General features: G+C 53.1%; 3 protein-coding genes and 1 long non-coding RNA gene across 10 annotated transcripts; 2 read left to right on the forward strand and 2 right to left on the reverse strand.

Annotated features, from left to right (window-relative positions):
• Positions 1-86: 86 nt before the first annotated feature.
• C18H19orf73 (chromosome 18 C19orf73 homolog) lies at positions 87-723 on the forward strand. The gene is given in 4 exon segments (XM_027514521.1): positions 87-93; positions 278-357; positions 359-501; positions 533-723. Coding segments are annotated over 4 exon segments (414 nt in total). The 3' UTR covers positions 717-723.
• An 81-nt stretch (positions 724-804) lies between these two features.
• Positions 805-4,480, reverse strand: LIN7B (lin-7 homolog B, crumbs cell polarity complex component). 4 transcript variants are annotated; one of them, XR_003506439.1, is made up of 6 exons: positions 4,379-4,480; positions 3,836-3,954; positions 3,477-3,548; positions 2,530-2,739; positions 1,187-1,416; positions 805-908 (listed from the first exon to the last, which is right to left on the reverse strand). XR_003506439.1 is itself a non-coding variant. In XM_027515187.1 (6 exons), the coding sequence occupies exons 1-6, from the start codon at positions 4,413-4,415 to the stop codon at positions 887-889; spliced, it is 624 nt and encodes a 207-aa protein (XP_027370988.1). In that variant the 5' UTR covers positions 4,416-4,480; the 3' UTR covers positions 805-886. The 4 variants fall into 4 exon arrangements, 2 of the variants coding, with proteins under 2 accessions (XP_027370988.1, XP_027370989.1); XR_003506438.1 differs by having other exon boundaries at positions 1,183-1,416; XM_027515187.1 differs by having other exon boundaries at positions 1,253-1,416.
• A 26-nt stretch (positions 4,481-4,506) lies between these two features.
• On the forward strand, positions 4,507-14,611 carry LOC113876216. 2 transcript variants are annotated; one of them, XR_003506440.1, is made up of 3 exons: positions 4,507-4,596; positions 6,942-7,055; positions 14,074-14,611. It is a non-coding gene; the product is annotated as an uncharacterized LOC113876216 (long non-coding RNA). The 2 variants fall into 2 exon arrangements; XR_003506441.1 differs by having other exon boundaries at positions 4,532-4,929.
• Positions 12,431-26,928, reverse strand: SNRNP70 (small nuclear ribonucleoprotein U1 subunit 70). Of its 3 annotated transcripts, none has more exons than XM_027515186.1 (10): positions 26,713-26,928; positions 25,786-25,942; positions 24,209-24,271; positions 24,035-24,089; positions 20,112-20,176; positions 19,930-19,992; positions 19,200-19,281; positions 15,932-16,033; positions 13,325-13,412; positions 12,431-13,218 (listed from the first exon to the last, which is right to left on the reverse strand). In XM_027515186.1, the coding sequence occupies exons 2-10, from the start codon at positions 25,930-25,932 to the stop codon at positions 12,591-12,593; spliced, it is 1,293 nt and encodes a 430-aa protein (XP_027370987.1). In that variant the 5' UTR covers positions 25,933-25,942; positions 26,713-26,928; the 3' UTR covers positions 12,431-12,590. The 3 variants fall into 3 exon arrangements, with proteins under 3 accessions (XP_027370987.1, XP_027370984.1, XP_027370986.1); XM_027515183.1 differs by having other exon boundaries at positions 12,431-13,245; XM_027515185.1 differs by lacking the exon at positions 26,713-26,928 and adding an exon at positions 26,310-26,418 and having other exon boundaries at positions 12,431-13,245.
• Between the last annotated feature and the right edge of the window lie 1,023 nt (positions 26,929-27,951).

The raw sequence follows: 27,951 nt of genomic DNA on the forward strand, positions 1-27,951 counted from the left end.
CGGTTAAACCCCGCCCCCGCGCTGCCTGGGAGGGGTCGCGCGGGCGGAGAGCGGGAGGCGGGGCTAAGGCGGGTCGGCCAATAGGCATGCGGCGTGAGGCGGCTGGGGCGGGAGGCGGAGCCCGGCATGGGGATGATGTCACCTGAAGCGAGTGGCGCGCGGCGTGGAACGCCAGTCGCGACCCCGGATTCCGGCGGTGGCGCGCGCCTGCCCTCGCGCCGCACGGGACAGGAGGGTTGGGCGGGCGGCGAGGTGGGAGTAAAAGATGGCTTTTAAGATGGGGGCGGCTCCCGGAAACACGCGCTCGGGTTATAAGGTGGGGTGAATGCCTGGTCGACGAGTGCACCTTACTCTGCACCCCCTGAGCCCGCCTCGGGAACTGCACGTGGCACCCCCACCTCCCGCGCAGACTATTGCGCGGCCGGCAGGGCTCCCCCGGCGGACTAGGCTAATGGTTCGCTCCGCCCCGCCCACACGGAGGCCGCCCACTGACTCTGGCGCGTTTCAGGACTCCTCGTCAAACCAGCTACAGAGAAAGGGGGCTTGGCTTCCGCCCTCAGAATCTCGGAAGGGTAGGGGGAGTTGTCTTCAGCTCTGATCCCGCGCTCAGACCCAGACCGGGTCCCAGCCTCCATCCTGGACTTATCCCAGGGAAGCCGGCCAGCCTCTGTCTTCGGACCTGGCAAAAAGTCTCAAGCTCCGCTCTCAGACCCTGAAAAGGGTCTGGTCTCGACCTCAGCTTCTCTCCCGCCCACATCTCCAGACACTCCAACCCCGGGATGCAGGACAGACACAGACACTCAGTGAGGGTCAAAGATCTTTAAATAAGGAGTTGGTGACAATAAATACTGTACAGGGGAGGGGGTGAGGGTCCAGATCTGTGGTTTCAGCCTCGAGACTCCAAGGACCTAAAAGGAGGGTGAAGAGAGGGGAGCCAAGCTCAGCGGAGGAGACAGCAGTAGGCATGGGAGAGAGCCAGGATTGGGGTTCCAGAGCCAAGAGCCCAGGGAAGTGGGTTGAGGGATTCCGGAGAGAGCAGGTTCCCCATCTTGGGGTGGGAGTGAGCTAAGTAGGGGCCCCCAAGGTAGGCAGAATGGCTTGGGGTGAGAGCCGGGGTCAAAGGCCAGAATCCCAAGGAAAGGAGCCAGGGCTGGGGGTGGCAATCAGTGTCTCAGAAATTACCGGCCTGGTCTGGGAGTCTGGGGATGAGGGAGGCAGAGGAGCCCCAGGGGTGTGGTGGCAAAGGGCTCACGAGTAGCTCTGATGTTGCTGGCGCCGCCGGGCGGAGCGCATCTTCTCAAAGCGGGCTTCCATCTCCTCCAGCACTCGAGGTGTGTAGCGTACCACCAGCTTCACCGAGCCCTGGGCAGCCTTCAGAAGCTCCACTGCCTTCTCATGCTGCTCGCCCTCAACGCTCTGCAGGGGCCGTTCAGACAGTTCATCTTTATCCCCTTCCTCCCTGGCAAAGCCTGATGACCCCCAATCCATCCCTCCTGCCCTGTTTATTGTCCCCACCACCTGGCCCCAGCTCAGACCTCATCCTCGGTGTTCTGGCCTCCAGTGTCTTATTCCCCCCAGTCTCTTATTCCCCAGAGTCCCAAGGGGGTCTTTCTATACTTCCAGGCTGAGCAGCCTTCCACTGCTCACAGTCCTCCCAAGCTGGCCCCAAGCTCTGCCTCCTTCTACTCTAACCACAGTGGTTTTAATTATCTGCATGCCCTAGTCCATCAGAACCAAGCCTTTTCTCTTCAGCTCATAGGAGTGCAGAGTCACAGTCCCTGCCTACAGTACCTTCAACCTAACACTCTTCACCAACTCCTACTCATCCTTCAAAACCCAATTCAAGGGGACTTCCCTGGTGGTCCAGTGGCTAAGACTCTGTGCTCCCAATGGAGGGAGCCCAGGCTCACTCCCTGGTCAGAGAACTAGATCCCACATGCTGCAACCAAGACCTAGAGCAGCCAAAAAAACAACAACAACAAACTCAAATGTTCTTAATCTCCAAAAACTTCCCTCATCTACACTGGTCTGGTGCCACATCTGGGCTCTCACAGTGCTCTGTGCTTTCTCATTCTCTCCCTGGTTTAGGATTATTTCAGCCAGGGTCTATCTCCCTCACCAGAGAGGGTGTCCTTGGAAGTAGCAGCAGAGGCCAGTTACTCTCAGTATGTGTGCATGCTAAGTTGCTTCAGTCGTGTCCAACTCTTTGCAACCCTATGGACTGTAGCCCGCCAGGCTCCTCTATCCATGGGATTCTTCAGGCAAGATCACTGGAGTGTGTTTCCATTTCCTTCTCCAGGGGATCTTCCTGACCCAAGGATCAAACCTGGGGCTCCTGCATTGGCAGGTGGATTCTTTACCACTGAGCCACCTGGGAAAACCCCTAGTTACTCTCAGGGTCTACAGCAAAGCCCAGAACAGGGTGAGACACAGAGGCAGTGTTCAGTGTGTTGAGTGAATATGAAAAACAGGGACTCTGCTACCTTGGGCAGACTATGGCCCCCAGCCCTGCCTCAGCCCCCAACTCACCACACCATTCACTGACAGCAGCTGGTCCCCACGCTTCAGGCCTCCGTGGCGGTCAGCCACACCCCCAGGGATGACACGGGAGATGTAGATAGGTGAATTCTGCTCCTTGCCCCCCATGATGTTGAAGCCCAGGCCCTCATCCGTCTTGGGCAGTTCCACTACCCTGGGATGTGCATGGCCCTCACTGGCTGTGAAGGCGGCCACCGTGGCCTGGGAAAGAGAAAGCCTTGGGAGGTGAGGACCCCCCACAATGGGCATACGCATTCAGGTAGAGGCTAGGCCCCTGCCCAGGAAAGGGATTTGGCCAGGGAGCTTTCCTCAAGAATGGGGCACGGGCCACACAAGTCAACACAAGATCACTCTGGTGACAGGACGTCAGATTTAGTCACTTTGGACACTTCACTTTCAAAGAGAAAGTCTCCATTTGGTGTGTGTGTGTCTTGAATCTCACTTTTTTTGCCAATCTCACCTTTTTACAGAGAGAAAAAAAGGCCTGGACAGAGAGTCTCAAGCCTCGAGCAAGCAAACAGCATCTAACCGTGGCTAAGTAAGATTTCAGTGTTTAACCCAACTTCATTGTTTTCATCATGTAAAGGTTTAAAGTTATCTTCTGGTCAGGCATTTCATACTAGTTTCTAACTGTACTTGCTAATTGCCAGGAGAATTCCATGGACAGAGGAGCCCAGTGGGCTATAGTCCATTGGATCACAAAGAGTCGAACACGACTCAGTGACTAAAACTTTCTCTTTTCACTTTCAAAGATACTTTTATATGACATTGAAGCTACAAATGTGAGACTCTTCAAAATACATTATAAATACTAGTAAAGGTGATAGATATGGCAAACATCATGAAGGAGGAAACAGGAATGACTGGCTTTGGGAAGACGCTGAGCTGGACCATGAGATTCAGTGGATACCATGAGCCGTGGGGTGGGGGGAGCCTACCTTGGCCGTGGCGTGGGCCCGGATCTCAGCACTGCCGGTGATGTCCAGCGTGTCGTAGAGCTGCTCATACACCTGGTGAGGACGCAGCCCTGCCTCAGGGAGCCGCCAGCCCAGCTCCTCAGCACAGGCGTCCAGGCCCGCAGACCCTCCCACACAAGGGTCCGCCCCGCCCCCGCAATCCCGAGGCCACGGAAACTACAACTCCCGAAGAACCCCTGAGCTGAAGCGCGGGCACCACCCCCGCAACCCCCAGGAGCGCCGCCCCGGTCGCTGCTGGGAGGCGTAGTCCCTCGGCTCGGGGAGACCAGGAGGAGGACCACGGCCGCCCGCCCCGTACCCCGGCGCCGCGGTGCTCTCACCTCTCGGATGGCAGAGCAGAAGCGGCTCTGCAGGACTCGCTGGAGGGCCTGCAGCTTCTGCGGGGGCAGCTCCCCGCTGCGCTGGAGCCGCTCGAGGAGCTCCACCGCCCGGGACACTTCTGCGGGGCGGGGGCGGGGCGCACAGACACACACAGTCAGAGACGCGAAGACGCAGAGAACACGGAGAGATTGCGGCCAGAGACCAAGTCAGGACGAACGCAGACCCGGGGAAGAACAGCCGCGTCCCGGCCGGACGCCCGCAGAGTCGCCGCAGGTGGCAGAGGAGAGACTGCGGCCAGCTGGGCGCCCTGCGTGCCCGGGATCCCCATAGACACCCGCGCAGAGGTGTGCGTGCAGCGGGCGCCCTCTCCCCGGCCCGCTCGCCCACGGACCCTCCCACACTCTCCGACGGCCCGACTCTCGGCGCCCCGCCCCGCCCACTCCCGCCGGGCCCGCCCACCCGCCGGGGTCTTGCCGGGGGAGGGGCGGGATACCGGGATGCAGACCCGGGGCCGGGTGGGCAGGGCCGCGGGGCGCACTTACCCCGCTCCAGCCCCAGCGGCTCCACCAGCGCAGCCATGTCCGCGCCGCCGCTGCGAGGCACCCGCCTGCCGGTCGCCGGCGAGGAGGGCGGGGCTTCGCGAGGCCACGCCCCGGCGACGAGCGCTCCCTGCGGAAGCGGGGCCCGGCGCGCGCGCGCCTGCCCACCCGCCTCGGGTCCTGTCTCGCTCCCCTTCCCTCAGACCCCACACGGCTGTTGGGTTAGTGACCCCTCCTATTGCAGCTTCTGTCTGTCTGCACCACCTTCCATCTCATCTGTCTGTCCTGCCCGCCTCACCTGTCTGTCTCCTTTCTATCCGTTTTTTCTACATTCATTGTGGAAAGATTGAAGGCAGGAGGAGACGGGACGAGAGAATGAGATTGTTGAATGGCATCACCGACTCAATGGACATGAGTTTGAGTAAACTCCGGGAGTTGGTGATGGACAGGGAGGCCTGGCGTGCTGCGGTCCATGGGGTCTCAAATAGTCGAACACGACTGAGCGACTGAACTGAACTATGTCACACATTGGGCCCAAGATCATGGATACAATGGTGAGCAGGGCAACTAAGCCCACTGCCCTCCTAGAGCTTATTCTATGACGCGGGTGGTGCTGGAGGCGGGTAGACAGATATGAGAGTAGGGAGGTGACGATGTAGGAGGGACACTGGTGGAAAGTCCTTGGAGGTAAGATCTTCAAGAGAGGCAGCATGGGTCACTTTCCAGGCAGAAAGAGCCCCCATGGCAGGATAGCAGAGTAAGGACTGGAGTGGTTTATGAGGAAGGCGGAAAGATTGACAGGATATAACTGATGCACTGCCTTGTGTGTTGGCTTATTCATGCTGAGGATTTTGGACTTCATGGTAACTCCTAAGAGTAAAATGCCATGGTCACATGTGTATGTTAAGATCACCGTGGACACTGTGTGGAGACTGGATTGGATGGGAGCAAAACTGGGATCAGGGGGACAGATCAGGAGGTCATCCCTGTAATCCTGTGATGAGCAGAGGCGTGGAGGGTATGTGGACAGATTTGGAGATGTTTGGATGTGTCTTTATTGTATATGAGGCCTGAGAGGCGGAGGAGAAGGGGATATTAAGGTGCGTGTGGGGCCTTTTGCTAAGATGGTCTATGCTGGTGACGGGACAGTGGATATTTTGACTGTGAGGAGCTGGTGCAGTAAACCAAGCCTGCAAGCAGTTCTGAGAATTTAGGCCAAGGTGGTAAATAACACCAGAAGAGTGGACAAGTATGCTAGAGAGAAGAGAATATAGAATGAAGAGGATTGAGGACTGAGTCCTCAAAACTCCTATTGTATAAAAGTCAGGAAGAAGACAAAGAATGGCCGGAAAGGTAGGAGGAAAACTCAACTGGGAGAACCACAAGAAGAGAGTGTTTTTGTAAAAGGAAGTGAGCAGTGGTGTCAGATGCTCTAGAGAGTCAGAGACATGTAGATGCAGACGAGGCTGGAGAAGCCTGGCTGTAGTTCAACCATCATCGGATGCAGAAAGTGCATCCTCAGTTAACCTCACCATTAGTGGGATGGAATCCAGAAAGGGGTTTTTGCAAAGTGAGAGGACTGGAGCAGGTTTGTTTACCCTCTTGCCGTCATAGTATTTTTCTCTTTTCATTTTAACAACAACAAAGAACAGAACATAGTTATGGACTTTAAAACAAAATGAAATAATACAGGAGGATAAATATTTTTGTCCATTTTAATCTTTTCCCAAACGTTTTATTTTGTATTGGGGTATAGCTGATTAATAATGTCGTGGTTGCTTCAGGTGAACAGCAAAGGGACTCAGGCATACACACACATGTATCCATTCTCCCCCAAACCACCCCCATCCAAGCTGGCGCATGACTTTGAGCCGAGTTCCATGTGCTGTACAGTAGGTAGGTCCTTGTTGGTTATCCATTTTAAATATAGCAGTACATGACCTAGAAGGATGAATATTGAAAAGCACCAGCCCCATGGGGCTTTCCTGGTGGTCCAGTGGTTAAGACTCTGCACTTCTAAAGCAAGGGGTGTGGGTTTGATCCTTGGTCAGGGAACGAAGATCCCACGTGCCGTGTGTGGAGGCCAAGAAAATTAAAAAATAAAAACAAAACAACCCACACGCACACACAAAACGGAAAGCACCAGCCTCTGTCCCCGTCCCGATTCTCCTCACTGCAAGAGGCAGTAAGGTGTGGCTGTTTCACCCGCTCGTTGCTTCTGTAGCTAAGTAACATATCATTTCTCAATTTTTCAATTTTAGGTGTTAGCAATATATTACATATTGATTTTCTGCTCTTACAACCTTTCCCCTCTCTTCCCATGGTAGTTTTATGGTACCAGTTTTTAGGTCAGTCAATAAAAGGCTCACATTATGTCTAAGTATTCGATACTTACTGTTTGCTGTATGAGCTCAAGTATTGTCCTGTGATTACATTTCCTTTCTTGAACAGCTTCCATTTTTTCCCCCCTGTAATGTCTATCTATTTTGTTTCTTTCATCGCATTCTTAATTTCTTTCAAACTCTGCATCACAACACATACTTTATTGACTCTTTTTATCCTGAAGCTTCTTGTAAACTTTAATCCTCTGACTCCAATCTGGACCAAGAAACTGCCATCCTGGGATATCCCTCCACTGCTCTGCTGAACTGGATCATCTCTTTTTAAATCCCTCATTTCGGTAAAGTATATACCCCGTTATTAATAACTTCCTAAAAAGATTGTTGGGGGGAAACAAAGATTGCAAGATTTGTCCTTCAAGAAAGTTCCTCTAATGCTTTTTTCCTCTTGCACGTCTAGTATCTAATCAACTACCAATGGTGAAGATCGCTCGGTCGTGTCCGACTCTTTGCGACCCCATAGACTGTAGCCTACCAGGCTCCTCTGTCCATGGGATTTTCCAGGCAATAGTACTGGAGTGGATTGCCATTTCCTTCTCCAGGGAACTTCCCAACCCAGGGATAGAACCCAGGTCTCCCACATTGTAGACAGACGCTTAACCGTCTGAGGCACCAGGGAAGTCAATCAACTACCAAATGTGTCTACTAATTAATTGCAGATGGTTTTCAGTTCTGAAATTTCCAATAGACTTTTTATTAAGATTCCTGTTAAAACTTTACAGTTTTAAAGATCTCGTCAAATTCTTCTTTTTTCTTTATTTTGGGAACATAATTATTTCAGCCTCTGATAATTCCAACGTGTTCTTATTGTCTTTTTCTCCTTGAATAGATGCTAAGTTTTGGCACTAAGGGTTAGCCTCTGGTTACTCAGATGGTAAAGAATCTGCCTGGAGTCAGGAAACCCTGGTTCGATCCCTGGGTTGGGAGATTGCCTGGAGATGGGAATAGCGACCCACTCCAGTATTCTTGCCTGGAGAATCCCATGGACAGAGAAGCCTGGTGACTTACAGTCGAGGAGGTCGCAAAGAGTTGGACATGACTGAGCGACTAAGACACACACACATCGTACTAAAGACCACGTAGGCTCTCCCTTCCTCCAAAGAAAGTTAAGTTTTCTTCTGGCAGGGGAGAGGTCTGGTTTTAGGTTTTTCTTAGGCCTGGTCTATTTCACATGTGAGCTGACTCCAATACTGTGTTACTCTGGGAGCCTCAAGCACAGCCATTTCTCCACTGCAGGCCTGGAACCCCAACCTGTCTCCCCCGGGGTTACATGGCTGCTCAGCAACTTAGCCTCCTTTAGTGCTTTCTGATGAGCCCCCCTGGGGGTTTTGAAAGGACAGTGAGCTGCTTAGGAGTTGGCAGATGCCTGCGGGGAAGACTACATGTCCATTCTGGGACTCAGTGCCCCATCTGGGAGTTTCTCCCTCAAGTCCCACTGTCTGGTCCAAACTCTGTCAGCTCAGCCCAGTCGAGGATTGCCACTTTCTGAGTCTTTTCCACCACTTTTTTGAGTCTGTCCTGCCACAATAATTGGCAAATATCCTCAAGGGAAAAGTGAAAGAACATGTTAGTCGCTCAGCCTTGTCCGACTCTTTGTGACCCCATAGACTGTAGCCCACCAGGCTCCTCTGTCCATGGGATTCTCCAGGTAAGAATACTGGAGTGTGTTGCCATGCCCTCCTCCAGGGGATCTTCCTAACCCAGGGACTGAACCCAGGTCTCCCGCACTGCAGGGGGGTTCTTCACTATCTGAGCCACCGGGAGTGAATGTGAAGCTCACCTCTGTGTGCTTTCCCCTCCTGGTATCAGACCCCCTCAACTGGCCTACAATTGCTTGCTCCCCAAAGCCTTTCACAAGTTCCTTTTATATGTTTTGTCCAGTCTTTTATCTATTTATTTATGGCTGTGCTGGGTCTTTGTCGCTGTGTGCGGGCCTTCTCCAGTTGCGGCAAGCGGACTTCTCGTTGCAGTGGCTCCTCTTGTTGCGGAGCACACGTCAGGGAGCGCAGTAGCTGCAGTTTCCGGGCTGCTCAGTACTTGTGGTGCATGGATTTAGTTGCTCCAAGCTACATGGGATCTTCCTGGACCAGGGATCAAATCTGTGTCTGCTGCATTGGCAGGCAGATTCTTTACCGCTGAGCCACCAGGGAAGCCCTTGTCTAGTCTTTATGTACCTGGTCTCTTGGCGGGCTATGGTCCACAGAGTCACAAAGATGTGACTGAAGTGACGTAGCACTCACACTATGCCAGCAAAGTCCAAAATGGGCTGTTTTTCATAGCCAGCTCCAGAAGTATGGTTTCAACATCTGGAGTATCTATGAAAATACAGTAATTAGAAGAATTAAGTTGTTTTTTTTTTTTTTTTCAATTATTCCCTAAACTGTTTTCTCCAGGACCAGTTTCTCTATTTATCTTGTGGTCTCTTTTGGCAGATTTTTTCCAAATGTCTGGGATCTTTGGTTATATGCTTGTAAAAACTGAGGCAGTTAAAAAAAAAACAACACTGGGGTGTGCAGTTGGATTTCGCTGACAGTTTGCCTCTAATTATCAGGCCAACTCTGCCTTCAGGCTGAGAAACTTGTATTTGCAAATGCCCAGCTCCTAGGCATTCTGATTGTGGAAACGGAGTGCAATTGTTCTGCGTACAAATCCTGTTCAAGTCTCCTATCCCAGGGACGGGGGAGCCTGGTGGGCTGCCGTCTATGAGGTCGCACAGAGTTGGACACGACTGACTAGACTTAGCAGCGGCAGCAGCGGCCTTCTTATACCTGAAGTTGCAGTCCTGAGCCTCTGTAAGTTCTCTGCCAAGGTCTGTGGATGGCTCCCTTCTCAAGTGGCCACCAGACTGACGTGTTCTCGCCACTGTCCTATTTCATCTTTAATCCAGAAATGTGCTGACATCTCGACCGCTGACGAAACCTTGCTTTGTTACTCCTCTGCTATCATTAGGAAGTAAAAACGCAGAAGGTGAACCTGCCATCATGAACTGGAGGCCATTTTCTGTCCTGGCCCTGTGAGGACCCTCCACTCTACCTGATTTTTATTTTATTTATTTATTTATGCTATGCTGGGTCTTAGTTGTAACACACAGGATCTTCTATCTTCCTTGCGGCATGCAAAGTCTTAGTTGCTGTATGTGGGATCTAGTTCCCTGAACAGGGATCCATCAAATCCAGGCCCCGTGCATTGGGAGCTGAGAGTCAGCTGCAGGACCACCAGGGAAGTCCCTCTACCCAATCTTTTTACATCTTTAAAATTTTTTTTTAAGTTTTTTTTAATTGAAGTACAGATCTACAATGTTTCAGATGTACAGCAGTGATTCAGTTATACATGTATTCTTTTTCAGATTCTTTTCCATTATAGATTATTACAAGATCTACTGAGTATAGTTCCCTGTGTTATATAGTAGGTCCTTGTTGTTTTATATATAGTTGTGTGTATCTATTGATCTATTAATCCCCAACTCCTAATTTATCCCTCTCCTCCCTTTCCCTTTGGGTAACCATAAATTTGTTTTCTGTGTCTGTGAGTCTGTTTCCGTTTTGTAAACAAGTTCATTTGTATCAGGGCTTCCCAGGTGGCGCTAGTGGTAAAGAGCATGCCTGCCAATCCAGGAGGCATAAGAGACACAGGTTCGATTCCTGAGTTGAGAAGATGCCCTGGAGGAGGGCATGGCAAGGCACTCCAGTATTCTTGCCCAGAGAATCCCTATGGACAGAGGAGCCTGGTGGGCTCCAGTCCATGGGGTCACAGAGTTACTTTAGCGACTTCAGTTACCTGAAGCAATTTAGCATGCACACAGCATGCATCATTTGTATCATTTTTTTTAAGATTTCACATATAAACAGTATCATATTTGTCTTTCTCCTTTTGACTTCACTTAGTATGATAATCTCTAGGTCATCCATGTTGCTACAAATGGCATTTCATTATTTTTATGGTTGAGTAATATTCTATGGCATATATAGTCCACATCTTCCTTATCCATTCCTCTGTCGATGGACATCTAGGTCGCTCCCATGGCTTGGCTATTATCCTATCTTTTTTGTTTTTTGGCCACTCCATGTGGCATTCGGGATTCCCTGGTAGCTCAGCTGGTAAAGAATCCACCTGCAATGCAGGAGACCCCAGTTTGATCCTTGGATTGGGAAGATCCCCTGGAGAAGAGAATGGCAACCCACTCTAATATTCTGGCCAGGAAAGTTCCATGGACTGTATCGATCATGGGGTCACAAAGAGTTGGACACAACTTTCACTTCAGTCACGTGGCATGCAGGTCTTTTTGAACCTGTGCCTCCTGCAGTGAAAGTATGGCGTCCTAACCACTGGACTGCCAGGGAACTCCCCTTGCTATTGTAAATAGTCCTACGTACATTGGGATGCATGTCTTTTCAGGTAATTTTTTCTGGACATATATGCCCAGGAGTGGGATGGTGAGTTATTTTTAAAAGTATTTTTAAAGGAACTGCCACACTGTTCTCCATAGTGGTTATACCAATTTACATTCCTACCAGTGGTGTGGGAGGGTTCCCTTTATCCACACCCTCTCCAGCACTTATTTGTAGACTTTGGGTGACGGCCATTCTGTCTGCTGTGAGGTGATCGTGTGGTTTTAATTTGCATTTCCCTAATAATTAACAATACTGAACATCTTTTCACATGCCTGTTGGCCGTCTGTACGTCATCTTTGGAGAAACGCCTGTTTAGATCTTCTGCCCATTTTTGGCTGGGTTGTTTGTATTTTATATATTGAGCAATATGAGTTGTTTGTATTTGAAAATATTTTCTCATTCTGTAGGTTGTCTTTTCGTTTTATTGATTCCTTTGCTGTTCAAATGCTTTTAACTAGGTCCCATTTATTTTTGCTTCTATTTCCATTACTCTAGGAGTCGGTTCCAAAAAAGTATTGCTGTGATTTATGTCAGAGTGTGTTCTATGTTGTCCTCTAGTTTTATTTTTAATACCTGGTCTTACACTTAAGTCAGCAGTCCATTTTTTAAAAAACTGTATTTTCACTGCACTGGGTCTCTCCTGCTGCATGTGGGCTTTCTTTAGTTGTGGCAAGCGGGGCTGCACTGTGCAGCCTTCTCATCGCAGTGCTTTCTCACTGTGGCACCTGGGCTGAGCAGCTCCTTGGCATGTGGGATATCCCCAAACCAGGGATCAAACCCATGTCCCCTGCATTGGCAGGCAGATTCTTAACCACTGGACTACCAGGGAAGCCCCAATCCATCTTATTTTTGTATATGGCATTGAGGATGTTTTTTCTTTTACATGTAGCTGCCGGCCAGTTGTCCCAATACCACTTATAGACAAGCCTGTCTTTTCTCTTTACCTTTTTATCTTGCTCTCATGCTTCCTTTGTGAAAACATGGCCCAGAGCCCCATCCCCGCACCCAGCTAGGGGTATGAACAGCTCCACAAGAAATGTGTGGGAGCGCTGAAAAAAAGCAAGGAAGGAAGATACAAAGGCATCAAGGACCCTTAAGGAGGGCTTCCTTACCCTATTTTAAACAGCTCGCGTGTCCCAGGACTAGCCCCAGCCTTAGTTCATACAGTTCCAGTCCTGGAACACCAACCAGAGTGGGGCCATCTAAAGTCAGAAGGTGACAACCTCCTGGGGAAGACAGTAAGAGCAGTGAAGAAACCAAGCACCCATTATCAACAAGAAATTTTATTTTTAAATCCAAGAGACCAAAACAAATAAGGAGACTCCTACCCTTGGCTGGCAGATTTAGGTGGTGACCAGGAAGGTGGGGGAGAGGATGACAGCAGGGAGAGTAGGAACACGTCCAAGCAGCCGGTGAGCGGCCTCTTCACTCCGGCGCAGCCTCCATCAGATACCCGTTCTCCGGAGCGAGATACCCGTCGCCTCCCTCGGACTCCATGTACATGTCTCGGCCGTCGTTGCCCAGACCCTCGAGCCCGTTGTCCTGGCCACCGCCACCCCCACCTCGGGCCTCATCCCTGCCCCGATCGCCGCCCCGCTCCCCCCGCTTGTGCTCCCGGTCCCGGTCGCGATCTCGGTCCCGGCGCCGCTCCCGCTCGCTGCGGTGGCTTCGACGTCGGTCCCGGTCACGATCCCGGCCCTTCTCCTCTGGGCCGTCCGGGCCGTCGGGACCCAGCTCCCCGGGGGGCCCGTCATCCGGGGGCGCGTCGCCGGCCTCGGAGGGCTCGGCCATGTCGCCGCCGCCGCCTCCGCCGCCGCGCAGCTCCTCCTTGCGCTCGCGCTCCCGCCGCGCCCGCTCCCGGCTCCGGCTGCTGCGCCGCTTGCGGTCCCGGTCCTTGTCCTTGCTCCGCTCCCTGGAGCGCCGCCGCTCCTCCTTGTCGCGACTCCGCGACCGCCGCCGCCGGTCCCGAGAGCGGGAGCGTCGTCGTTCCCGCTCTTTGTCTCGCTCGCGGCTTCGCTCCCGGCGCTCCCGCTCGCGGTCCCGGTCCCGGTCCCTGTGGGGCAGCGGGGAGGGGCCGGGCCTGGATGAGGTGGGCAGAGGTTTGCGGCAGGGCTCCCCCACTCACCGCCCCGCTCCCAGGACACCGGGCCCGGCCTCACCTCTCATCGTAGCGGGAGGTGTCGTCCCGGCCCGAGTGCCGGATGTTGACGTCCGCCCCGCCTCTCCGGGTGCCGCCCAGGCCGCCTCCTGAGGACGGGCAGACACAGGCCGGTCAGGTCAGGGCGGGCGGGGACCCCGAGCCTCGGTGTCTCTGAGGCCCTGGCGCTCCCGACGGCGGGCAGTGCGGAGATCAGAAGGGCACAGCGCCAGCTGGACGCGCCTTCATCGGGCTCCGAGCTCACTTCCCCCGCCGGGGAGGCCCCAGCCCCTGACAGACCCTCTCCCCCGGTCATCCCGGGCCCTGATCTAACTGAAGCCATGACCCGCCCTCAAAGCCCACAGTGGCTCCCAACTGCCCCAGCCAAGGTCAGAGGCCGGCCTCCTCCCTGTCTTTGAGGGCAAGGGCCCCTGGCTCTAAAGGTTCCAGGCATTTTCCAACCTCTTCATGGTCTCCATGTCCTTCCTGCCCAGTTTTGGGGATCATTCACACGTTCCCCTGGAGTCTCATCTTCCTTTCTAAACTCCCACTTACCTCCGCACCTTAACCCACACCTCACTTCCTCACTCAGCCTGCCCTGACCTACCGGCTGAGGCCCTTCTCCACTCACAGACCACACACTCTCCTCAGAACTTCAGTGGAGTTTCCGATTTCACGTGTGTCTCAGGTGGAGTTTCCAATTTTGTGTGTGAATGTGTGTGTATGAGCACGTACAAGAGAGAGCTGATTAACAGCTGCCTCTCCCTCCAGCCTGTACTGAGCCTTCGATCAGGACGTGGGACCGGCAGCCAGGATATAAAGCTGGACGAGCAGCAAATGGAGATGAGGACAACCGGAAGCAGCAGCAGCTAACCTCCTCCTTCACGTGGGAAACAAACGCAGGCTGAAAAGCCACCTGCCCAGGGCGACTCGGCAAGGAAGGGCAGAGCGGAGACGTGACTCCCTGCTGACTCCAGAAGCTGCCCTCTCACTCACCCTTCTGCCCCCACTGCCTGGAAGGGAGCTTCGTGAAGCTATTTCATCTAAGGAATAGCTTTCAGCAATGAGGGTGAAAAGGGAAAAGAGGCAGCTTGGACATGGACATGAAACATCCGAACAGGGGACAAGCCACCCAGCAGGTATGCGGAGAAACAGACCAGTGCCTCCAATGTTCAGGTCACAACCCAGCAGTGGAGTCACATCACTAACTCTGACAGGATGCAACCAACACGTTTCTTTAAAAGATAAAGAAACAGAATATAAAATACTAGTATATACTGTAGAAAAAATAAATTACTGTTGCATCAAACTCTTGTTTGCGTTAAATGTATTTTTTTTGCATGTACGCTGGGTCAAAATGCACTGGCTATTACCATCAGGAAGTCGGAATGCCAATCAAACTAGAAGATTCTGAGATTCCAGCATTCTACAATGGCCAACAGGAGACTCTGAAGGACTCACTCCAACTCAAAGAAACCAGAGAGGAAGATGAGAACCTATGTATTGAGTTGACTCAGCAAATACGTGTGTGATATACTCAGTAAAGGCAAGTCAAGCATGAGAACAGTGGGCTGGGGGCAGAAATAAGATCAGAGGGTACTGGACCCACCTAGGGTGTCTGCCTAGGGAAGACTATTTTCTCTGACAATTGGGTCACTCCCCCTCATTGGAGTTGGTCCTCAATAGCCAAGTCTGGATGGCACGACCTCAGCCCCAGGTCCAGGCCCAATGCTGAGCCACTTAGATCCACCCACCCACAAGCGCAGACTCATGCAAGACTGCGTTGTGAAAGGCCACACTGGCTCAGTGGGGAGAGCCAGAGGGACCAGCTCGCACAGACAGCAAGCACACAAGGCAGAAGGCGCAGAGCTGCCTGAGGCCGCTCTGGATGCTGCAGGCTCAGCCACCAGGGCCTCAAGGTCCACAGACATCCCGTCTCTGGGCTCCAAACCACTGGGGTTTCTACACCAACAAGGCCAAGACACTGGGACTCTACACCAAAAGATCCCTGTATACTGTTTTCTGGTACTTGCTATTAACCTGACCTTGACTGAGACGGTAACTGACAATAAGAGACGACAGTGCGAGGGACTGAAGGTAGGAAGCTTTGAGGGCAGCGGCCAACCATGTATGTCTCATCCTTGACTAGAAGCCTACCATGCAGCTGGTGATCAAACCAGCGTTTACTCAGTAATCAATGAACGAACAGGCCGGATGAGCAGGAGCAAAGTCTAAGTGGATGACAGAATGACTTTTCAAGCCCCACTGTACACCACTTGCCAGGCTGTGTATCTGAGACGCTGAACTCAGTGAGCTCTTCAATTATTTCCACTTTCTAGGATGAGGAAAATGAGACAGAAAAGGGGAGAAAGCCACCTGCCAGGTAGTGCACAAGTCAGAATTTGATCCCAGACTGGCTTCTCCAGGTCAGTACTCTCGCTCTTAACTGGTAACCCAGAATAAAAAACAAAAACAGACCAAGAGAATGCTGGAGACCGAGGGGCTGAGCTGGAGAGGAGGAGAAGGAATATGAGCATGGAGAAGAGAAGACAGAAAGCAGCAGAGGCGGGAAGAGAAGGGAGAGGGAGCCGGCAGGACCCTGAGCCCAGCTGGAGCAGGGCACGCTCACCTAGCCGCCGGGGCCTCCAGCCCTTCACGGTGCGGCCCCTCTCCACGTCCACAAGCACTCTCCTGCCGTCAATCTTCTTGCCGTCTGCATGCTTGTAAGCGGCTGCAACAGATGCGGGGAAGGGGAGGGGGAGGAGTCCCCAGAGGGTCCTCTAGTCAGGCGACGGCCCCGCTCTGTGGCATCCCCACCCGCCATGTCCCCGTCAGCACACTTCGGCGCACACGCACGCACACACACAGGCCCACCAGCCAGCCAGGCAACTGACAGCCAGACAACCCTCTCCCAACCCGGGAGGGGCCTGCTCCATCTCACCACCTGCTTCCTCATCACCCCCAAACACTCGTGGGGGGGGGGCTGGCCCACTCCCAACCACTATGCTAACCCTAACCACTGCCCTGGGCTCCCAGGCCAGGCCTACTCCCCTTCGACAGAGCAGCCCCCTCCCACCAAGGCGGCCAAAGTCGCTGCAAAGAAACTGGAGGTTAACTTAAGGCTGGACTCTGCGGTGGGGGAGGGTTCCTCCACAACCCCAGGCATGCACCCTAAAACGTCATGCTGGGAGCAGAGGCCCGGCCGGCCACTCCGCACCCCAGTTCACACCGGTTTCCTTTTACTGTGGTTTTTGTTGGGGGAGGGTGAGCATGGGGGAACAGACATCAGAACAGAAAATGAACCAGAAGGGGGCAGGAGAAATCTTTAGATGGCAGGGAGTAGAGGGTGGGTTATGGGGGCCCCCTACAGCAGGTGGGGCACAGGGAAGTGGAGGGAGGCATGGGAGTCGTGCGGTGCTACTGAAAATCCCTGCCTTACCTGCCGAGACTGTACCCACCCAGCCCCCAGCCCAGCTCTCCCTCCACACCCCAGTGCAACACGCGCCGGGAGAGGCCGAGCCCGACCTGAGCCTCAGGAAGGGTGCGGAGTAGAGGGGGAGATGCGGGGAGGGGCGCGTCCCGCGGGTGGGCAGGACACAGCCAAGGACAGGCTCGAGCCTGGGGCTGTCTCACGTGGGGCTCTCGGGAGGCCAAAAATGTCCCTGTTTCCCAACCCCCAGCCCTGGCTGAGGGGGTCATCCTCAACCAGCCACAACACCCGGCCCCGCCCCAGCCCGCTCCCCCCCCAAATAACAACCAGAGGAAGAGAAAAAGGTGCCATTTACCGATGCCGGCCTTGCGGGTGTCCAAACCGAGCGGGATGGGGGGGGCTCGGCAACTCCTGGGGGCCTGGCGAGGAGGCGGGCTTCCCGGGGGGGGACACGGGACCGCTTACCTGGAGCCCCCAAGCTTACCTGAGCACGCGCACAGACCCCACACCCACCACCATGGGGTCAGCTAAAGCTACGGGGAAGGGAGCCAGGGGGTTCTAGGGAGCCCCTGGAGGGGAGAGGAACCACATCTCCTGCACCGCCTGGAGGCAGGCAGAGGAAGTGGTGGACCCCAAAGAAACCTCATGGAGGCCTTGGAAGACGGGGAGACAGGGTTAACATAGAGCTTGGGAACTTGAAAAGACTATCTTGTTTGAATTCTAAAAGGCGGCTAGGGAGGCCTTAGCAAACCTGTTCACCTTCAGCTTTTCCCCATAAAATCCACGCTCAGCTAGGCACAGGCCCCACCCCCTCTCAGCACATGGAATGACTTTTCCACCTTGAACTTCTCACTCCCTCCCACCACCTGCTTCAGCCCAAAGGCTGGCACACAAGGGGACAACTTCGGGGGTCCAGGAGATGGGAGTACTGCCCATGATCCAAAGGGAAGGGGCCGCTGGGCCCCTGAACCCAGAGGAGGGTAGCGGGGGAGGGATTTCAGGACTGGGGACACAGTCAAGCAAAGGACCCCTGCTCTGGTTATGTCCCAAACCCCAGAAGAGGCCCAACCCGGGAAGAACAGCAGAGAAAAATGTGACGTGTGTATCTCTAGGCTTCGCTCTCTCTCCCTCTCTTAGGTCTCCAGCCAGTGGAAGGGTTTTCAGTAAAAGCTCCAGCACCTTCAGCTGTTCACAGCCTGTCGCTCGACCCCTCCCACAGCAATCCCCAAGTCCATGCACTCTGGAGAGCAGCTGGGCTCCACAGCCTCTCGGGAGGCTCCACTGTGACACGGCAGACAGGACGTGGGCAGAGCACCCGAGTCTAGCAACCAAAAAGACTCTCCAGGGCTACCACAGTGATGGCCCGCAGAAGGGGCAGGGGCCGGGAGAGGAAGGAGGGCTGAAGGGTTCCACCAGGAGCCCTGGCCCCACTGTGTTCCCGCCGCCGTGCCACGGCCGTCGGGAAGCCAGGTATGCTTGGGGTTAAACCGAGCCCAACTGGAGAGGCCGGCTGCCTTTCCCATCGGGGAGCATCTTTCCCCTCCTGGGATCAGCAAGATTGTCGGAGAGCACCTGGATGGGGCCAGAAGGGACAGAGGGCACCCAAACAAGGAAAGGGCTCTGGGTGCGGGGAGGCGGAGGGGCGGCTGGGGGCGGGAGGAGGGAGGCCTCGCTGCTCCTGAGCTGCCTGGCTAAGCTGGGCTGGTGTGCGGTGCTGAGTGATCTTACCCATGATACAAACCCTTATACCAACCATACACTGAGGTGTTGTAAGGGGAGCGTAAGCATCAGCTGCAAGCCAGCTGCGTGGTGGCTGCAGTGACAATAAGAACAGTCAATTAATACGGCGGCCCCTGGACACGCCGCAGCCCTGCCCACCCCCGCCCACCCAGCCCTGCCCATGTGGACGCCGCCGCGGCCTCAACGGGGGCTTTGGAGATGTGGGGGCAGGCGCTGAACACGCAGACCAGCCCACTGCCCGCTGAGGAACAGGGTGGGGGGCCAGGGGTGGGGAGGTGGAGGGTCGGGTGGCCCAGCCCCAGCTCAGCTGGGGGGAGGAGAGGGCAGGTTCAAAGGCCAGTCCTCACTGCAACCTGGCCACCCCCAAATCTGCTGGGGGAAATGGGGAGAGGCTCCCCGAAAATCCGACCCCTCCCCCCACCTCCAACTCGCCCTAGCCCCCACCAGTTCCCTCCTTGCCCCTGAGGTTCAACGTGTGACACTTACCTCCCCAGGTTCACACACACACACACACACACGTTGTGGGGGATTTTGGTTTTTGTTTTTTAAAAAACATGTATATAAAAAACAAAAAAAAAAGATATATCAGAAACAGAGGGAGGAGGAGAAGAGACATCGCTAATGTCAGGTCTGGCGGGGAGGGGGTGGGGGACAGACGACGGGAAGGGGCTGGGGCAGCAGAGAAGAGAGAGGGCCAGAGGGCAGGGTGCAGGTAGGAGGTACTCACAGTGCATGTCCCGCTCGTGTTCGTACTCGATGAAGGCATAACCCCGGGGCTTTCCCGACCGCTTACTGTAGACCATGTGTATCTGGAGGGTGGGTGGCAGGAGGCAGAGGTCAGTTCTGACAAGGGGACAACTCACCCTATCAATCACACAGCTCTGGGCTGGATGATGCCAGCAACAGATACTTCTGACCCTCCCCCGGCCCCTTCAAGGACCCAGAGTGACTGATACTCTAATGGCCTTGGGCTTAGCAACTGATGTGCACAATGACCTCAAGCCCTTGCTAGAGCCCAGAGCACCTGAATAACTTCTAAATCAAATGAAAAAAATGTCCGTTATACATGAAGCCGTGCTCTAGAACAAGAGTCAACATACATTTTCTACAAAGGACCAGAGAGCAGATATTTCCAGCTTGCAGGGTCACACAGTCTGTGTCACACCTGCCGAACTGCCTCGCAGCAACAGCAGCTGCAGACAATAAAGTGGGCCTGGCTGGATACCAACAAAACTTCACTCACAGACACTAAGTCTGCAGTTTGTTGACTTGTGCTCTAAATCAGCAGCTAGTAATCGTGACCTCTTTGTTTTCCTTCTGCTACCCCGAGACTCCGGCATGGATGTGCAGACAGGACAGAAACCCAGGCCGGGGAGTCTGAAGCCCGAAGTGGTGCAGCGCCTCCTCCCTCCCTCCGCACACCTTCAACTCAAGCACCCCTGCTCTGGTCTACTCACCCTTTTGATGGGTCCATACACCTCAAACTCTCTCCGGAGCTTGGACTCTGTCGTGTCATAGTTCTACAAGGAGACAGAAATGAAGTGAGAGAAGCCCTCAAACACCCCATGGACCAAGTCTACTGTCCACATCCACGCTCTCCGTAGCCTAGGGCTCCAGGGGTTGGGAGCTGGGGACTCACCACTCTAGCCACAAAGAGAGTCTTGAAGGCATCACCCTGAGCATTGGGATCATTGTGAGGGTCCCCTGTGCAGGATAAAAAAAAAATTCTGTGAGTAGATGTTGTCAACAGTATCACAGAGCAAGAAAGAGAGTGACGGACACAGGCCCAGAACTTCCGGTCACCTGGCCACCACGGGTAGGCCCCTCTCTGAGCCCCAACTGCCCTGAAGCACAGCAGACCTCATCTGAGTGGCTGATTTAGGCTGATTAAAGGAAGGCATGAGACTGACTTCAAGCTGACACGATGGCGGCCAGCCTACTGCCCCCCTTTTTCAGGCCTACATATCCTGAGGCCCAAGTCCCTCCCAGGTGGGAGTAGCTAAGCCCCAAGGGCATCTCTGGAGAAGCAGCCTGATCCTGCCAGGCACTGCTTCCTCTGCCACCTGCAGTGCCACAGTGCCACCCATCGGCAAGGCCTGCAACTGCAGCCCGTAGGAAAACCTGAGATCAAGCAACCCTTAGATGGCAACCCCTGATTTCTTCCCTGTGCCCTGTGGCCTCAGGGAGGAACCCACAGCTGGCCCTGAGGCCAGAAGGGGCGGATGGTGTGAACTCCCAGCCTTACTACTGCCAGACCACTGAGGACCAACCAGCTCCGCAGACAGAGCCAGACTCTTACAGAACTAATTCCACAGGTGATTCGGACAGTTACGTTCACCCCTGTGCCTGCCCCTCACTTCCTCACCCGAAGCCCGTCCCTCTGGGTTGTAACTGTCTGTGCCCATGTGTCTCAATCTACATCTATTCACCCAAAAGATATCTGTTAAGCACTATGTGCCTGAAACTCCCGTAGGTGCTGGGGTAACAACAGTGAAAAAAGGAAAAAAAGACCCCTGCCTTCCTGAAGCTCATCTATTACTGCAGGGAGGCTGCCAGTAAACAACCTAAGACCAACAATCATCCAGTTCTATCTAGTAACAACAGAGAGATGGGAAGCATTATTTTACTGGGAAGGTCAGGAAAGGCCTCACTGAAATACCATTTGACATGAAGGTGTATTTAACAGGAGACAAACTTCAGCACCACTAGGGGTAGGTGGTACTGCAGTGGCATTATGGGGGACCCAATGACTGCCTGCAGGAGCAGATGGAGCCCAAACAGCAGAGAGCAGAGCTTCTGCATGAGCAGCCAAAGGTGCCCAGCAGACAGAGGGAAACCACCCTGGCACAAGAGACGCTATGGTTTTTGCTTAACCAAGAGGCCCAGGAGCGTGACCCAAGGTAAAAGCTAGCGCAGTGCCCACGAATTTCAGCTAAGACGGTGGCAATAAGCTGAGGTTCATCAGCAGTTCACTGGCAGCACGCACACACCCTCGCGCCACTCCACCCTGCTGGCAGCTCTGCCCTCAGGGAATCCTTGGGCAAAGAGGTTATCTACGTAGCAGCCCAGAGCAGGGGCTCAAAGGACTAGACTGTGGGGTTGAAAAACGAGGAAGTATCTTAGAACTCTGACTCTTGCTAAGCGGACCCAGACTCCACAGACCTTCATTTTGTCTTAAAAACTGGAGTAACAAACCCTACTGCACTTGAAAGCTGTAAATAAAAAACACGAAACACAAGCAAGGTGCCCTTGAACAGTAGCTGTTAATGGTGGCAAGGCACAGCCCGTTTCTGCACTGGGGGACGGAGGCTCCTAGGGCAGAGAAAGCCTGCTGTACTTGAGCCATCCTTTTTGTTTCCTTTTCTATCATGGGGAAGTTCAACACTTAAGCAAAGAAAGAACAGTATAATGAACCCCTCCGAACCAACCTCAATGGTTACCACATGGCAACACTGGTTACATCTCTATCCCAAGCAGTATATTAAGGCAAACTCCAGATATATAATACCACTGTAACACCTAATAAAGACTTTAAGAAACAGTAACCACATTACCAGTATTAAACCTTAAAAAGTTAACATTAGTTCTTTATCTTCAACAAAACGCAGTGTTCAAATGTCCTCAACTGTTTCAAAACAAGCTTTCTGCAGGTGGCTCGTTTAAACCAGGACCCGAACAAGCTCCACAATGACCATCTGGCTGAGGTGCCCTTTGACTCTTTAACCCCTTTGGTCCACTCCCTTCCCACCTGCTTCCCCAGCTTTCATGTTTATTTATGGAAACTGGATCACAAGTTTGTCATATACAGTCTCCCATATCCTAAATTCAACTAACTGCATCCTCAGTACCGTTTAACATGCCAGGATTATTTTCTTTTCCTTTTTTTTAAACTCACGTGGGTCAGACTCCAAGGCCTATGCCCCAGCAACAGAGCTGAGAAGCCCCCCAAGTCAACTGCTGTCAACAGCTGTGTGTGCCAGGTCCTACAGGAGCTGGGGCCACAATGGTGAGCAAATTCCACCAGAACCCTGCTTCCTGCACTGTGAACCAATGTAACACAGATGTTCGTCAGTGAATTCCTCCCGCAGACTGAAATGACCAAGCTGCAGCAGGACTCAGGGCTTTTGGTGTGCAAGGGGACTCCACCCGAGCAAGGAAGCCATGAAAGGCTTCCCTGAGGAGTGATGCTGCCAGAGACATAAAGGGCAGTTATATACACACCAAGGTACCATGCGAGACTGGTGGAACAGCCTGGGCAGAGCCCCAGCAACAGGAGACCATCTGGGAAAGAAGAGGCAAGAGAAGACGCCAGTGCAGGCTGGAGCAAGAGGGGAGGGAGCATGGGCAGAATGCACCCTCAGCGGTCAGGGAAGGGACTTTGGTCTTTAAGTTGAAAGCCAAAGGAAGCTATATAGGAATTCCCTGGCAACCCAGTGGTTAGGACTCTGCACTTTCACTGCAGAGGGCCCAAATTCAATCCCTGTTTGGGGAGCAAAGATTCTGAGGGCAACATGGTACAGCCCAAAGAGGAAAAAAAAAGCCGTTAGCAGAGAAAGGTATAATCAAGAGTTGTGTCTCAAAAAGCCCCACAGGACTTGCGGGGGACAGAGACGTAAGTAAATTCATTAGACTGCGTGTCCAGGCTAGAGGGGCCTTCGGTGGTGGTGGAGACAGAGAGGATGCTCAGATCTGTGACATTCCGAGAGTAGCATGGGTAGGTCTTGGTGACAATCGAAGGACACAGCAAGAAAAGGTGTTAAAAGCAAACTGAGTAGAAACAATTGGCCATGACTTGCAAAAGCTGGATGACCAATTTCCAGTAAAGGAAACATCGAAAGAAGACCAGGCTGGTGAGGAGAGGAAATCCTGATTGTGGTCCAGACACAGTGTAAGATGCCTCTGAGGCATCCAAGAAGACAGGAACGCAGTGAAAGCCAGAGTTCAGAGCGCTGAGGTGAGATACCCCGGTATTCGGTTGTCAGGTGTCTGTCTGATGAGCTCCATGAGCAATGGACTCCTCCAGGGAATGTGATTCAGAGTGACGTGATTCACCGGAGCCTCACGAGCATGGGAGGAAAACCCATCTTTTGACTATACAGTCCTTGCTCTAATAAGAAAAGGCCCCCTGAGGTTGATATGGGACTCTTTTGTGAAGTCTGGTTAATGACTACAATGTCCCTCCCCTAAACTCAGACTCCTCCTGTACCGGGAAGGGATGAAGCACTCCCAGCCCAAGGACCAGGGAGCTGAGGTGGAACCACAACTGCCTCATGAGTCCGGACCTCACTGCCTCGGCCTGGGAGACCCAGCTGGGCAGTGGCCGCCTGTCCAAGGGCAGACCCCTGCAGGAGGCAGCCCAGAGTATCAGGCTCCCTTTCTGTCTGCCCTTATTCCATGCTCTCCTGTTTAAAAGCCTAAACCAAATATAGGCCTTGGCAAATAGTGGGGGCTAATAAAGTGAACTGACAACAGCCCACATTCCGAAATAAGAGTCCTGGGGTGAACCTGGGGAAGGGAAACACAAGCATGCTTGAACAAGAGATGAAAAGAGGAGAGACTTACACATTTTTAGCTCTGTCTCGACTTCCTGCTGTCGCCGCTCAATCTTTTCCCGTCTCTGTCAGGAGAAAGGTAGACAACTGAATACAGATAGAAGGGCCCTGATATCAGGGAACATCCTAAAGTAAGATGCAAAAAAAAAAAAAAGACGTGAGGCAGAAGGCAAACGTTACATACCTTCCTCTCCATGCGTTCCTCCCGGGTTTCTGCTCGAGTTGGAGGAGGGGCATCTCGAGGGTCCTGGGAATAAGAAGAGTGACAGCGGTGGGAGGAAGGGGAAGACAGCCAGGAAGAGCCAATCAAGAAATAACAAACATCTTGGCCACACTCTCCTGCACGTTTACACACATGCCCACACAAACATGGACAGTTCCCAGGCCAGTGGAGGCGGGGGAACAGTGCAGATCAAAGCATGGTCCGTTGACGAATGCAATCTGTGAACAGTTACTGGTCTGTGACAAGAGAAGTAGAGAAACTGAGACAAAATACGCAGAAACGTCTACAGCAATCTAACAGAGTAGTTTTATGTTTATTTAACTTAGACGTATGATTTTCTTTAACTCTGTATTCTCTAAAAATACTAGAAGAGAGAAAACAATCCTCTCGCATTTATCAAGAGCATCGATCTGCAGTCCTCTATCATATCACACTGTGAACATCACAATACTCATCCTCTATTACAGACAGGAATCGGAACCAGGCCTGAAGCAAAGCAGAGCGTAGGGATAAGCAACTGGACACCCTCTGAGGGCCAGGGCAGTTCTTAAAGGCCTCAGCAAGCTCCCATCAAATAACTGGCACATGACCCTCGCCTGCCACACACCTACAGTTATTAAATTAGTTTAACTGGCTAATAACATTTTCCAAGTACCGGTTCACTGAGGGTGGCAAGTCTCACTAAAGAACCAATCTTCTGTCATCTCACTATTAACTTCTGGTCTGCAACTTCCTCCTCCTCCCCTTTCCCATTCATGCTAGAGGGTTAGTCTTCTGGCTGTGTGCCAACATACTCAGGTGTTCTTTGATCACCTTAAGACGTGGACTGTTATCCCAATTTCACAAATGAAAAAACTGAGGTCCATGAGCCTAAGTCATTTATTTATGTTTGTCCTGAGGGTACAAAGCTGAAATTCTCAAGACCACCATCTTAACAGCACATCACCTGGTGTTAACCCTTTAACGACAAAAGTGGTAAATAAAATAAGAATTATTGACCTTCACTGACTACTTGGTGCCAAGCCCCGTAACAAAATTTCCAATTAATTCTGTCAATTATAACAAAGAAGATATAAACACTCCCTTGCTATAGATGAAGCGACCACAGGACTAAGAGGATCTGCCACTTGTCCAAGGTTACACAGCTGATAAATGTGCCAAGGACTACTTAACTGGACAGTCTGAATCCTCAACTGGTAGTCACTGTCACAAACTACTGAACTGTCACAAAAACTCAACAAGGGATACATAATGAACCCCAATCAAGACAAGAAAACTGAGACTTTCCTGGTGGTCCAGGGGCTAAGACTCCTCGCTCCCAGTGCAGGGGCCCTGGGTTCCATTTCCATCTCTGGTCAGGGAACTAGATTCCACATGCCACAGCTAACAGTTCCCATGCCGTGACTAAAACGGGGGGCAGCTAAATAAAGAAATAATAATCACCCAGCCTAGAAAACTGGCCAGACACTGGACTCTCCAATCCAGCCCCGCAACCCCCCAGAACCCAACCCAGGTCCAAGTCTGCTCACTGAACTCACCTCAAACTCTCGGATGTAGGGCGCGATGCCACAGTAAGGTTGATTGTGGTGTTTTTCATGTGGCAGTTTCTCCAAGGGTGGGAGGTATGGGATGGGGTCACGGGGAGCAAAGAGGGCCAGAAGGTTGGGCGGCAGGAACTGGGTCATCTTGCCAAGTCTGAGAGCAGAAGCCTTATATTAGGGTGGGCTGGGGGAGATAGGCTGGGAAGCCCCTATAACCCCTTGACTCCCAGGAAAAGAAGGAAATAGAGGCAAAAATCTCAGTACCAAAACAGGTTCTGTACAGCGCGCTCCTAAGTCACAAGGAAAAGGAATAAATCTGAATGAAAGAGGGTTTTGGTGGGAGAGCTGTGTGAAGACGGGCCAAACCGGTAAGGGAAACAAAGACTAAAAAAGGGTTTCTGAGTAGTGAAGTCTGAGTCCTGGGCAAGGAACCGCGGGGCTGAGGGTCCGTGAGCGGTTGTGGGGACATCAAGGATCCTGAGAAAGGGAGTCCAGGGCAGTGGCGGCTGGTGGTCCCATACCGTGGATAACAGGTTACGGGGCGAGGGTCGCAGGAAGTCTTGGATTAAGGAAGGGGGTCAAAAGTAGCAAGCCTCTCAAGCCAGGGGGTTGTGGGTAATAGATCTGGACCCCACAGGCGAAATGAATTATGGGTAAGGGTCCGCGGAGGCGACAAGAAAAAAAGCAACATACCGCAAGGGCCTGTGGGTAAATGCTGAGGGGGAGAGGGGCTATGGAAAGAGAGCTTAAGTGACCAGACAACTCTGGATAAGGGATGCAAAAAAGTGCTGTGACGGTGGCGCGGGAAAAGGACCCGGCCGCGGGGAAAGGACCGGGGCCGGCCGCGGGGAAAGGACCGGGGCTCACCGCAGGGGCTTGTGGGTAGCGGCCCCGCACCCGGTAAGGCCACTCAGTCACACTCACCCGCCGCGCGGCGCCCTCCTCGGCCTAGCGACGGTCCGGAGGCTCGCGGCGGCTCCGGCGGCCCCTCAGCAGCGGATACTCCGGCTCTCGCTCCGACTCCGGCGGCGTCCGCGTCCCTCAGTCTCTGTCGCCCGCCTAGCGCGCGCACCAGGCCGCAGCTCACGAGCCCGCGCGGCCTCGGCTCGCGACAGGGCCAAGGGGTGGGAACAGCCTCAAATCCCTCCGCCGTTCGCAAGGCGCACGCGCTACGCCAGTCAATCACAACTCACTCACAGGGACCCTGGGGCCGCCGCAGGCACTGCGCACGCGCGAAGCCACTACCCCCGCCTTCCGGCGTCTTAGACGCCTTTGCCGCGGCAGGCTGGAAGTCACAGTGCGCACGCGCGTGAGCCCCAAGCCGTCCCCTTCCACCTCGCGCTCTGGACTCCAACCGCCTCTGTCCGCGAGACTCTTCTGGATGCTCCACCCCTTACCCTAACACACTTCCCGGATCTTGGGCGCATGCGTGTATGATCAGTTACCAGTATTATACCCTTCCGCCGCCTAGCAAAGAGTCCCTACGTGGAGGATGTGCTTACCTAAGCTATTAAATCAATAACTTCTCCATCCAGCGCACCATATACTCGACACTGTTTGGATTCTGAGGATGTAGCATGTGACTAAAGCACAGTCTCCCTTTTTTGAGCTTGCATCGTGCGGAGGGAGGCAATAAAGGCATTAAAAAATTATCTTCTGATAGTGGCCGTCACAATAAAAAAAGGGCAGAATAAGGTGTTCAGATGTGAAAGAGGAGCTATTTTAGAAAGGACGACGGGGCTTCGTTGGTGGTGTAGTGGTAAAGTTCGCATTTCCACTGCAGGGGGCGCAGGTTCAATCCCTGGTCAGGGAACTAAGATCCCACATGCTGTGTGTTGCAGCCAAAAAGAAAAAAAAAAAAAAAAATTGAAAAGGATGATAATGGAAGACTCTTCTGAAGATGACATTTAAACAGAGGCCCAAGGAAAGGGAGATCGGGGCGGGGTTAACAGCAAGTGCAAAGGCCCTGAATTAGGAAGGATGGCGGGAGTCCCAGGTTGTTGGTGGAGAGAGTAGAAAACTGATTTAGGGTTCTGTAGACCTGGAAAATCCCTGGATGTAGACCTGGATGGAGGGGCCTGGTGGGCTGCAGTCCATGGGGTCGCTAGGAGTCGGACACGACTGAGCGACTTCACTTTCACTTTTCACTTTCATGCATTGGAG

Source organism: Bos indicus x Bos taurus, chromosome 18, assembly GCF_003369695.1.
Source record: "Bos indicus x Bos taurus breed Angus x Brahman F1 hybrid chromosome 18, Bos_hybrid_MaternalHap_v2.0, whole genome shotgun sequence".
In the NCBI taxonomy this organism is placed as follows: domain Eukaryota; kingdom Metazoa; phylum Chordata; class Mammalia; order Artiodactyla; family Bovidae; genus Bos; species Bos indicus x Bos taurus.

Excerpts from the sequence above, each read along its gene's own strand:
- LIN7B (XM_027515187.1), bottom strand. The coding sequence starts at position 4,415 with ATGGCTGCGCTGGTGGAGCCGCTGGGGCTGGAGCGGG. Across the intron at positions 1,417-2,529 it reads TGCTGTCAGTGAATGGTGTG|AGCGTTGAGGGCGAGCAGCA; the intron begins GTGAGTTGGGGG and ends CGGCCCCTGCAG. Across the intron at positions 909-1,252 it reads CAGCAACATCAGAGCTACTC|GTCCTTGGAGTCTCGAGGCT; the intron begins GTGAGCCCTTTG and ends CCCTCCTTTTAG.
- SNRNP70 (XM_027515183.1), bottom strand. The coding sequence starts at position 25,932 with ATGACCCAGTTCCTGCCGCCCAACCTTCTGGCCCTCTTTGCTCCCCGT. Across the intron at positions 24,090-24,208 it reads AGGAACGCATGGAGAGGAAG|AGACGGGAAAAGATTGAGCG; the intron begins GTATGTAACGTT and ends TTCTCCTGACAG. Across the intron at positions 19,993-20,111 it reads CTCTCTTTGTGGCTAGAGTG|AACTATGACACGACAGAGTC; the intron begins GTGAGTCCCCAG and ends GTCTCCTTGTAG.